This window comes from Oncorhynchus clarkii, chromosome 6, assembly GCF_045791955.1.
Source record: "Oncorhynchus clarkii lewisi isolate Uvic-CL-2024 chromosome 6, UVic_Ocla_1.0, whole genome shotgun sequence".
Classification (NCBI taxonomy): Eukaryota; Metazoa; Chordata; class Actinopteri; order Salmoniformes; family Salmonidae; genus Oncorhynchus; species Oncorhynchus clarkii.
The window spans coordinates 48,306,921-48,320,038 of record NC_092152.1 but is presented as its reverse complement, the minus strand read 5'-3'; the positions used below and the strand labels follow the sequence as shown (position 1 = coordinate 48,320,038).

General features: G+C 41.9%; 1 protein-coding gene across 1 annotated transcript in view; it reads left to right on the top strand.

Moving 5' to 3' along the window:
- The window catches only part of LOC139411244 (centriolin), a 126,484-nt gene that overhangs the window by 73,571 nt on the left and 39,795 nt on the right, over positions 1-13,118 (top strand). The window contains exons 15-16 of the mRNA XM_071157279.1: positions 224-377; positions 5,917-6,589. Of these exons, the coding sequence (XP_071013380.1) occupies positions 224-377; positions 5,917-6,589 (827 nt within the window). The remainder of the gene's footprint in view (positions 1-223; positions 378-5,916; positions 6,590-13,118) is intronic.

The window sequence follows — 13,118 nt, the reverse complement described above, 5'->3', positions numbered from 1 at the left end:
TTATTAGAAACACACATGCATTCATATTTTCGTTACAAAATGTATTGATTAAATGTGGAGTTGTCATGCCGAAGTATGGCTATACCTACAGTAATAGGAGCCTAGGGGCAAATCCTAATTTCCTATTAAAGTAGAATTTTAATATTCTATTGACATCATTGACAGTAATAGGAATGTATATTGACCTACTGTCGCTGGCTCCTGTCCATCCTTCCCTCTCCAGGCCCATGTGAAGGCTCAGGTGTCCAGTAAGAGCCAGCTGCTGGACATAATGAGCAGGAAGCACCGGGAGCTGGAAGGCCGGCTGGACGACATGCTCTCCCGTATCGCCAAGGAGACAGAGGAGATCAAGGACCTGGAGCAGCAGCTGACCGACGGTGAGAGGGACTAGAACTTGATGATGAGTCCTGTTCATTAGGCACAAAAAGGAAGAAAACCGACTGACACAGGGAGGGGCTTTAAAAATAAAATAAAAATAACTAGGCAAGTAAGTTAAGAACAAATTCTTATTTACAGTGATGGCCTACCCCGGGCGAAGCTGGGCCAATTGTGCTCCGCCCTATGGGACTCCCAATCACGGCCGGATGTGATACAGCCTGGAATCAAACCAGGGACTGTAGGGACACCTCTTGCCTTAGACCCACTGCGCCACTCTACCTGAACGTGTTCAATTAGAAACGTTTTCCTTTGTAAAACATTTTCCTACAATGTGCCCTAATGAACACGACTCTGCTGTCTGTCTCCAAACAGATAATGAGAAAGAGCTGCTTCTGGTTGGGTTTAAAGTTTAGTTTAGTTTATTAGGATCCCCATTATCTATTGCACATAGTCTTCCTGGGGTCCTCATAAAACGTACAAATACATGACAAAGTACAGAACAGTTAAAGTCAAGAACAAAAGTTATATATTGGAAAGACCTCAAGAGACAACAAAAATACTATTTACACACTATTCATAAATACAGTTGAAGTCGGAAGTTTACATACACTTAGGTTGGAGTCATTAAAACTTGTTTTTCAACCACTCCACAAATTTCTTGTTAACAAACTATAGTTTTGGCAAGTCAGTTAGGACATCTAGTTTGTGCATGACACAAGTCATTTTTCCAACAATTGTTTACAGACAGATTATTTCACTTATAATTCACCTTATCACAATTCCAGTGTGTCAGAAGTTTACATACACTAAGTTGACTGCCTTTAAACAGCTTGGAAAAATCCAGAAAATGATGTCATGGCTTTAGAAGCTTCTGATAAGCTAATTTACATCATTTGAGTAAATTGGAAGTGTACCTGTGGATGTATTTCAAGGCCTACCTTCAAACTCAGTGCCTCTTTGCTTGACATCATGGGAAAATCAAAATAAATCAGCCAAGAACTCAGAAAAAGAATTGTAGACCTCCACAAGTCTGGTTCATCCTTGGGAGAAATTTCCAAACGCCTGAAGGTACCACGTTCATCTGCACAAACGCGTTCTGTCTCCTAGAGATGTATGTACTTTGGTACGAAAAGTGCAAATCAATCCCAGAACAACAGCAAAGGACCTTGTGAAGATTCTGAAGGAAACAGGTACAAAAGTATCTACAGTGCCTTGCGAAAGTATTCGGCCCCCTTGAACTTTGCGACCTTTTGCCACATTTCAGGCTTCAAACATATTTTTTGTGAAGAATCAACAACAAGTGGGACACAATCATGAAGTGGAACGACATTTATTGGATATTTCAAACTTTTTTAACAAATCAAAAACTGAAAAATTGGGCGTGCAAAATTATTCAGCCCCTTTACTTTCAGTGCAGCAAACTCTCTCCAGAAGTTCAGTGAGGATCTCTGAATGATCCAATGTTGACCTAAATGTCTAATGATGATAAATACAATCCACCTGTGTGTAATCAAGTCTCCGTATAAATGCACCTGCACTGTGATAGTCTCAGAGGTCCGTCAAAAGCGCAGAGAGCATCATGAAGAACAAGGAACACACCAGGCAGGTCCGAGATACTGGTGTGAAGAAGTTTAAAGCCGGATTTGGATACAAATTGCACTGTGCAAGCGATAATATTGAAATGGAAGGAGTATCAGACCACTGCAAATCTACCAAGACCTGGCCGTCCCTCTAAACTTTCAGCTCAAACAAGGAGAAGACTGATCAGAGATGCAGCCAAGAGGCCCATGATCACTCTGGATGAACTGCAGAGATCTACAGCTGAGGTGGGAGACTCTGCCATAGGACAACAATCAGTCGTATATTGCACAAATCTGGCCTTTATGGAAGAGTGGCAAGAAGAAAGCCATTTCTTAAAGATATCCATAAAAAGTTTTGTTTAAAGTTTGCCACAAGCCACCTGGGAGACACACCAAACATGTGGAAGAAGGTGCTCTGGTCAGATGAAACCAAAATGGAACTTTTTGGCAACAATGCAAAACGTTATGTTTGGCGTAAAAGCAACACAGCTCATCACCCTGAACACACCATGCCCACTGTCAAACATGGTGGTGGCAGCATCATGGTTTGGGCCTGCCTTTCTTCAGCAGGGACAGGGAAGATGGTTAAAATTGATGGGAAGATGGATGGAGCCAAATACAGGACCATTCTGGAAGAAAACCTGATGGAGTCTGCAAAAGAACTGAGACTGGGACGGAGATTTGTCTTCCAACAAGACAATGATCCAAAACATAAAGCAAAATCTACAATGGAATGGTTCAAAAATAAACATATCCAGGTGTTAGAATGGCCAAGTCAAAGTCCAGACCTGAATCCAATCGAGAATCTGTGGAAAGAACTGAAAACTGCTGTTCACAAATGCTCTCCATCCAACCTCACTGAGCTCGAGCTGTTTTGCAAGGAGGAATGGGAAAAAATGTCAGTCTCTCGATGTGCAAAACTGATAGAGACATACCCCAAGCGACTTACAGCTGTAATCGCAGCAAAAGGTGGCGCTACAAAGTATTAACTTAAGGGGGCTGAATAATTTTGCACGCCCAATTTTTCAGTTTTTGATTTTTTTAAAAAAGTTTGAAATATCCAATAAATGTCGTTCCACTTCATGATTGTGTCCCACTTGTTGTTGATTCTTCACAAAATAATACAGTTTTATATCTTTATGTTTGAAGCCTGAAATGTGGCAAAAGGTCGCAGGGGGCCGTTCAAGGGGGCCTTATACTTTCGCAAGGCACTGTATATCCACGGTAAAACAAGTCCTATATTGACATTGATATTGATATTGTCCTATATTGACATAACCTGATAGGCCGCTCAGCAAGGAAGAAGCCACAGCTCCAAAACCGCCATAAAAAAGCCAGACTACGGTTTGCAACTGCACATAGGGACAATGATCGTACTTTTTGGAGAAATGTCCTCTGGTCTGATGAAACAAAAATACAACTGTTTGGCCATAATGACCATCGTTATGTTTGGAGGAAAACAAGGGAGGCTTGCAAGCTGAAGAACACCATCCCAACCATGAAGCACGGGGGTGGCAGCATCATGTGGTGGGGGTGCTTTGCTCCAGGAGGGACTGGTGCACTTCACAAAATAAATGACATCAAGAGGAAAGAAAATTGTGTGCATATATATTGAAGCAACATCTCAAGATATCAGTCAGGAAGTTAAAGCTTGGTTGCAAATGGGTCTTCCAAATGGACAATGACCCCAAGCATACTTCCAAAGTTGTGGCAAAATGGCTTAAGGACAACAAAGTCGAGGTGTTGGAGTGGCCATCACAAAGGCCTGACCTCAATCCCATAGAAAATTTGTGGGCAGAACTGAAAAGGCGTGTGCGAGCAAGGAGGCCTAAAAACCTCACTCAGTGACACCAGCTCTGTCAGGAGGAATGGGCCAAAATTCACCCAACTTATTGTGGGAAGCTTGTGGAAGGCTACCTGAAACATTTGACCCATGTTAAACAATTTAAAGGCAATGCTACCAAATACTAATTGAGTGTATGTAAACTTCTGATCCACAGGGAATGTGATGAAAGCTGAAATAAATCATTCTCTCTACATTCTCTCTGACATTTCACATTCTTAAAATAAAGTGGTGATCCTAACTGACCTAAGACAGGGAATTTTTACTAAATGTCAGGAATTATGAAAAACTGAGTTTAAATGTACTTGGCTAAGGTGTATGTAAAACTTCCGACTTCAACTGTACATATTCAGAGGCACTGTGATACATAATGTTTTTAAAGCTAATTTAGCTTTTGCCTGAGTAACCTCTGGTGGCAGAGCATTTCATGATGACATGGCTCTTTATATAGCTGAGCGACGCAATAAATCTGTTTTTGGTTTGGGCACAGTGAATTTAACCCATAGTGACGTGTCTGTTGGTGTGTGCAGTGAGCTCAAAGTATTGGGACAGTGACCAATGTTTTCTTGTTTTGGCTCTGTACTCTTACTTAGATTTTGAAATGATACAGTGACTACAAGGTTAAAGTGCAGACTGTCAGCTTTAATTTGAGGGTATTACAGCAGTTTTTGTACATAGTCCCCCCCATTTTAGAGGACCGAAAGTATTGGGACAAATTCCTTTATGTGTATTAAAGGAGTCAAAAGTGTATTATTTGGTGACATTTTCTTAGTACGAAATGATTACTGTACATCAAGCTTGTGACTTGACAAACTCTTTTTTTCCCCCTTTGATTTATTGTAAAGGAGAATAGAATGTTTCTAAACACTTCTACATTTATGTGGATGCTACTATGATTATTGATAGTCCTGAATGAATCGTGGATAATGATGAGTGAGAAATATCATCCCCCCCAAAAATGCTAACCTCCCCTGTTATTGTAATGGTAAGAGGTTAGCATGTCTTGTTCGTCTGTAACTTTCTCACTCATCATTATTCACGATTCATTCAGGACTATCTATAATCATGGTAGCATCCACATTAATGTATAAGTGCTTAGAAACATATTCTATTCTTATTTACAATAAAAGTGACTCCAAAATGAAACATTACATTATTTACCTTTTCATTTCTATTGGGCAAAAATCATCTGAAACACAACCAAAACGAACAGCAAATGGATCCAACAAATGTGTAGAGTCACAAGCTTGATGTAATCATTGCGTGGTAGGAATTGTGGACCAAATACAACATTTTTGACTACTTTAATTGGTCCCCTCAGTCATTGTATCGTTTCAAACCCAAAATGCAGCGGTACAGAGCCAAAACAACATAAATGTTTAATTCTCCCAATACTTTTGGAGCTCACTATGTATGTTTGAAGTGTACGCAAATAGATTATAAAGTGGTTAGACATTTTCAACACACAAATGTTTCTTAAAAAGACTAGAAGAGAAGTAGTCAATTTCTCCTTAACCATGAAACACTATCATGCATGTTGTTGATGTTAGTTCTGTGTGCGGTTAAGGGCAGGGTGAGCTACTTTGTTTTGAGCCAGCTGCAGCTTTGCTAGGTCTTTCTTTGCTGCACCTGACCCTATTAAGATGGGACAAGATCAGAGCCTGAACAACTAGAACAGTTGATCTTGGTGTCAAAAACTCAGAACATCTACTAAATTGGTCCTTAGTAGGGTATGTTCATAGCAGTTGTACATACATTTTATCATTACGCCATTGACCCTATTTGTTTCTTCCCAGGAAAATGTGGCATCATGTGCGAAGCTACAGCTTTAACATATCTGCATATATCCCAGACAGTTCCCCTCCAAAAGTCCCGCTAATAGAGATACCTTGAGTTAGACACAATAGCTTCCTTGTTTCAGAACGCTAACCCCCCATTATTATGCAGAGCTCTTCCAAACTCACATTAAACCTACCAGGCCTTGCTGTGATCCTTCTAAATACCTGGAGAGCATAATTGCTATTTAGACTCACTGACACGGTCACGAGTCTCCCCACCATTGTCCTTAATTAACCACAATGTGTAACCAACCAATGGCACTGCCCCCCACCACAGGTCAGATAGCAGCCAACGAGGCTCTGAAGAGGGACCTGGAGGATATAATCTCTGGCCTGCAGGAGTACCTGAGCGGGGTGAAGGAGCAGGCCCGGCGAGCCCAGGCAGACTGCCACCACCTGCAGAGGGAGATGGAAGCCCTGCAGCGCTACCTGGATGAGAGCCAGGAGCAGCGCCGCCTGCTGGAGACAATAGCCACCACCACTGATACAGAGAAAGCACAGCAGCAGCAGGAGCTGGACGCGCTGAGGAGGGAGAACGCTGAGCTGCGGCGGACGCAGGGTCAGATCAGCGCCTACGAAGCGGAGCTAGAGAGCCAGCTGCAGGAGCGCCACACTGAGGCGGGCCAGCTAAAGGAGGAGCTGGTGCAAATGTGCAGGCTTAGCAAGTTGGAGCACGCTGCACCGCAGGTGGCGCTGGACAAGGAAAGGCAGTCCAAGGACAATGCCCAGGCCCGACTGCAGCTAGTTGCAGAGAGGGAGCAGCAGATTGAGGAGCTCCTGGAACAGCTCACTGCTCTACAGGAGGACAAGGCCAGTCTGGAGGAGTGTGTGGGTGCTCTGCAGAGTTCTCTAGAGCAGGCCAGGGAAACATTGCTATGCCCACAGGAGGTGCAGAGGCATCTTGAGCAGATGATAAGGACCATCACCTCAGGGCAGCCTGGCCACATCAGGTGAGGGAGTCTCCCACTGTTCACCCCCAGTGAGATTGGGACCATATAGTTGGGTAGAGGACTTGCCACAAAGCCTAAGTAAGGGAGATAGCCCTCAGTGGCGTCATGTTGTCAAATAAGTTATAATGGTAAAGATAGGTTATGGGCCCTCATTCCACCTCTATGATTGGGACAAACACATGGTTTATGCATACTTGGTATTCACATCGCAATTTAAAAAAAATGAATTTACCACAACTAATTTCAATAGAAATTTAGCAAAAATAGATAGGATTCTGCAACCATGGAGAGGTGAAAAATCACATTGATTAACATTTTGGTCCTATCACTTACTAATGGCACTGCCTACTCCAGATAACTCGTTTTTTAAATCATAAAAATGTAAATCTAAAAAATATTTCATTTTATTTGGAATGCTAAGCCAGACCAAAATGAAACGTGCCTATTTATATAATGAATGAGTTTGGGAGGCTAAAATGATTAAATATGAAAGTTTTAAACCTCTCACTAAAAGCTTCACTCATAGATAAATTATACTTAAACCCAAAATTGTTCTCCAGTAGATTATTAAGAAATGCTCATCCTTTGTTCAGAAATTGCCTTTATACAGATTTCTAATTTCCGACTCGTGGAAAATGAAATTTTGTTTGAAGTATCGCCCTTTCTTAAACAAGCCATACAAAGCTGGTTACAATTTCAGTTTTATCCTCCAGAAAAGATAGAACAAATGTTATGGTTAAATTCAAATATACTGATTTAATCAAAATAAAAAATCTTTATGAAAAAAAAAGTTTTTCAAAAATGGTATTATATTTGTTAATGATATTATGAATAGAAATGGAGTTATGTCACATATGCAGTTATCGAAAATATATGGGAATATCTGCTAAATCCAAACTTTACAACCAACTGATTGCAGTACTTACACAAAAATGGAGGAGGCAAGTGGAAAATGGAGAAGGTAGGGAACTTGCATAAATAGCAAAATATAGCAGTTTCATCTGAGGAGAAAAATGTTGACAGCTGCGTCATACAGGTTGCAAAATAAATGGGAAGAGATTTTCGATGTACCAATTCCATGGCACATGGTTTATGAACTGGTACAAAAAACTACACTTGATTCAAGACTTCTTTAAAAAAAATTATGATATACCGTTCTTGCCACTAACAGAATGAGATATATATATACATACATACATACATACATACATACATACATACATACATACATACATACATACACTGCTCAAAAAAATAAAGGGAACACTTAAACAACACAATGTAACTCCAAGTCAATCACACTTCTGTGAAATCAAACTGTCCACTTAGGAAGCAACACTGATTGACAATAAATTGTACATGCTGTTGTGCAAATGGAATAGACAACAGGTGGAAATTATAGGCAATTAGCAAGACACCCCCAATAAAGTTAATGGTTCTGCAGGTGATAACCACAGACCACTTCTCAGTTCCTATGCTTCCTGGCTGATGTTTTGGTAACTTTTGAATGCTGGTGGTGCTTTCACTCTAGTGGTAGCATGAGACGGAGTCTACAACCCACACAAGTGGCTCAGGTAGTGCAGCTCATCCAGGATGGCACATCAATGCGAGCTGTGGCAAGAAGGTTTGCTGTGTCTGTCAGCGTAGTGTCCAGAGCATGGAGGCGCTACCAGGAGACAGGCCAGTACATCAGGAGACTTGGAGGAGGCCGTAGGAGGGCAACAACCCAGCAGCAGGACCGCTACCTCCGCCTTTGTGCAAGGAGGAGCAGGAGGAGCACTGTCAGAGCCCTGCAATATGCCAAAAATTGCATGTGTCTGCTCAAACGGTCAGAAACAGACTCCATGAGGGTGGTATGAGGGCCCGACGTCCACAGGTGGGGGTTTTGCTTACAGCAGGACGTTTGGCATTTGCCAGAGAATACCAAGATTGGCAAATTTGCCACTGGCGCCCTGTGCTCTTCACAGATGAAAGCAGGTTCACACTGAGTACATGTGACAGTCTGGAGACGCCATGGAGAACGTTCTGCTGCCTGCAACATCCTCCAGCATGACCGGTTTGGCGGTGGGTCAGTCATGGTGTGGGGTGGCATTTCTTTGGGGGGCCGCACAGCCTCCATGTGCTCGCCAGAGGTAGCCTGACTGCCATTAGGTACCGAGATGAGATCCTCAGACCCCTTGTGAGACCATATGCTGGTGCGGTTGGCCCTGGGTTCCTCCTAATGCAAGACAATGCTAGACCTCATGTGGCTGGAGTGTGTCAGCAGTTCCTGCAAGAGGAAGGCATTGATGCTATGGACTGGCCCGCCCGTTCCCTAGACCTGAATCCACTTGAGCACATCTGGGACATCATGTCTCGCTCCATCAACCAACACCACGTTGCACCACAGACTGTCCAGGAGTTGGCGGATGCTTTAGTCCAGGTCTGGGAGGAGATCCCTCAGGAGACCATCCGCCACCTCATCAGGAGCATGCCCAGGCATTGTAGGGAGGTCATACAAGCACGTGGAGGCCACACACACTACTGAGCCTCATTTTGACTTGTTTTAAGGACATTACATCAAAGTTGGATCAGCCTGTAGTGTGGTTTTCCACTTTAATTTTGAGTGTGACTCCAAATCCAGACCTCTATGGGTTGATAAATTTGATTTCCATTAATAATTTTTGTGTGATTTTGTTGTCAGCACATTCAACTATGTAAAGAAAAAAGTATTTAATAAGAATATTTCATTCATTCAGATCTAGGATGTTCTAGGTGTTATTTTAGTGTTCACTTAATTTTTTTGAGCAGTGTGTGTGTATATATATACATACAGTGCCTTGCGAAAGTATTCGGCCCCCTTGAACTTTGCGACCTTTTGCCACATTTCAGGCTTCAAACATAAAGATATAAAACTGTATTTTTTTGTGAAGAATCAACAACAAGTGGGACACAATCATGAAGTGGAACGACATTTATTGGATATTTCAAACTTTTTTAACAAATCAAAAACTGAAAAATTGGGCGTGCAAAATTATTCAGCCCCTTTACTTTCAGTGCAGCAAACTCTCTCCAGAAGTTCAGTGAGGATCTCTGAATGATCCAATGTTGACCTAAATGACTAATGATGATAAATACAATCCACCTGTGTGTAATCAAGTCTCTGTATAAATGCACCTGCACTGTGATAGTTTCAGAGGTCCGTAAAAAAGAGCATCATGAAGAACAAGGAACACACCAGGCAGGTCCGAGATACTGGTGTGAAGAAGTTTAAAGCCGGATTTGGATACAAAAAGATTTCCCAAGCTTTAAACATCCCAAGGAGCACTGTGCAAGCGATCATATTGAAATGGAAGGAGTATCAGACCACTGCAAATCTAACAAGACCTGGCCGTCCCTCTAAACTTTCAGCTCATACAAGGAGAAGACTGATCAGAGATGCAGCCAAGAGGCCCGTGATCACTCTGGATGAATTGCAGAGATCTACAGCTGATGTGGGAGACTCTGTCCATAGGACAACAATCAGTCGTATATTGCACAAATCTGGCCTTTATGGAAGAGTGGCAAGAAGAAAGCCATTTCTTTAAGATATCCATAAAAAGTGTTGTTTAAAGTTTGCCACAAGCCACCTGGGAGACACACCAAACATGTGGAAGAAGGTGCTCTGGTCAGATGAAACCAAAATTGAACTTTTTGGCAACAATGCAAAACGTTATGTTTGGCGTAAAAGCAACACAGCTGAACACACCATCCCCACTGTCAAACATGGTGGTGGCAGCATCATGGTTTGGGCCTGCTTTTCTTCAGCAGGGACAGGGAAGATGGTTAAAATTGATGGGAAGATGGATGGAGCCGAATACAGGACCATTCTGGAAGAAAACCTGATGGAGTCTGCAAAAGACCTGAGACTGGGACGGAGATTTGTCTTCCAACAAGACAATGATCCAAAACATAAAGCAAAATCTACAATGGAATGGTTCAAAAATAAACATATCCATGTGTTAGAATGGCCAAGTCAAAGTCCAGACCTGAATCCAATCGAGAATCTGTGGAAAGAACTGAAAACTGCTGTTCACAAATGCTCTCCATCCAACCTCACTGAGCTCGAGCTGTTTTGCAAGGAGGAATGGGGAAAAAATTCAGTCTCTCGATGTGCAAAACTGATAGAGACATACCCCAAGCGACTTAAGGTGGCAAAAGGTGGCGCTACAAAGTATTAACTTAAGGGGGCTGAATAATTTTGCACGCCCAATTTTTCAGTTTTTGATTTGTTAAAAAAGTTTGAAATATCCAATAAATGTCGTTCCACTTCATGATTGTGGATACAACAGCACTTGTTGTTGATTCTTCACAAAAAAATACAGTTTTATATCTTTATGTTTGAAGCCTGAAATGTGGCAAAAGGTCGCAAAGTTCAAGGGGGCCGAATACTTTCGCAAGGCACTGTGTATATATATGTATATATATGGGGCATACATCAATCTCAGCTCTGTCGATTTTGCTGCAAAGAGACAGAATCAATAGAATTGATTCTATTATTGCCCCTATGTAGCTTGTTTCTGGTCACAGGTTCAGGAATGGTTAAAAAAATCACAACATGTAATTAAAATCAACTTTACAAATAGCTGTGTTGGGCGATTTGGAAAGCCATAGTCAGTCAATAAATAATATAATAACTCATAGGAAAGGTTTAGCTCACAATCTGAGGATAATATACGATTAGAAAGGTTAAAATATTTTGTAAAACATCACAGCACATTTGAAAAATATAATGCACATGGGAACCAAACGAGGGTGCTTTTTGATAATAGGTGGGATGGACTGAGAGTGGCTGAGGGTTGGGATTAAAGAGCTTATGTTTGGTAATGTATTATCATTATGTGACTGCTTTATATAAAAGTAAGATGTATGTAATAGAGGTCGACCGATCATGATTTTTCAACGGCGATGCCGATTATTGGAGGACCAGAAAAGGCCGCTACCGATTAATCGGCCGATTTTTATTGTTTTTTATGTATTTATTTGTCATAATGACAATTACAACAATACTGAATGAACAATTCTTTTAATATAATACATCAATCAAATCAATTTAGCCTCAAATAAATAATGAAACATGTTCAATTTGGTTTAAATAATGCAAAAACAAAGTGTTGGAGAAGTAAGTAAAAGTGCAATATGTGCCATGTAAGAAAGCTAACGTTTAAGTTCCTTGCTCAGAACATGAGAACATATGAAAGCTGGTGGTTCCTTTTAACATGAGTCTTCAATATTCCCAGGTAAGAAGTTTTAGGTTGAGGTTATTATAGGAATTATAGGACTATTTCTCTCTATACCATTTGTATTTCATATACCTTTGACTATTGGATGTTATTATAGGCACTTTAGTATTGCCAGTGTAACAGTATAGCTTCCGTCCCTCTCCTCGCCCCTACCTGGGCTCGAACCAGGAACACATCGACAACAGCTACCCTCGAAGCATCGTTACCCATCGCTCCACAAAAGCCGCTGCCCTTGCAGTGCAAGGGGAACAACTACTCCAAGTCTCAGAGCGAGTGATGTTGTTTTTTATTTAATTTTTTTTAATTTTACCCCTTTTTCTCCCCAATTTCATGGTATCCAATTGTTGTAGTAGCTACTATCTTGTCTCATTGCTACAACTCCCGTACGGGCTCGGGAGAGACGAAGGCTGAATGTCATGCGTCCTCCGATACACAACCCAACCAGCCGTACTGCTTCTTAACACAGCGCGTATCCAACCCGGAAGCCAGCCGCACCAATGTGTCGGAGGCTACACCGTGCACCTGGCAACCTTGGCTGGCGTGCACTGCGCCCGGCCCGCCACAGGAGTCGCTGGTGCGCGATGAGACAAGGAGATCCCTACCGACCAATCCCTCCCTAACCCGGACGACCCCCCGGTCGCGGCCGGTTACGACAGAGCCTGGGCGCAAACCCAGGGACTCTGATGGCACAGCTGGCGCTGCAGTACAGCGCCCTTAACCACTGCGCCACCCGGGAGGCAGAGTGAGTGATGTTTGAAATGCTATTAGCGCGCACCCCACTAACTAGCTAGCCATTTCACATCGGTTACACCATCCTAATCTCGGGAGTTGATTGGCTTGAAGTCATAAACAGCGCAATGCTTGAAGCAGAGCTTGCGAAGATCTGCTTGCCGATGCACGAAAGTGCTGTTTAAATGAATGCTTACGATTCTGCTGCTGCTCAAATATCAAATCATAGAAATAATTATAACATAATAACACAGAAATACAAGCCTTAGGTCATTAATATGGTCAAATCCGGAAACTATAATTTCAAAAATAAAATGTTTATTCTACCAGTGAAATACGGAACCGTTCCGTATTTTATCTAACGGATGGCATCCCTAAGTCTAAATATTGCTGTTACATTGTACAACCTTCAATGTTATGTCATAATTATGTACAATTCTGGAAAATTAATTACGGCCTTTGTTAGGAATAAATGGACTTCACACAGTTCGCAATGAGCCTGGCAGCCCAAACTGTTGCATATACCCTGACTGCTTGCA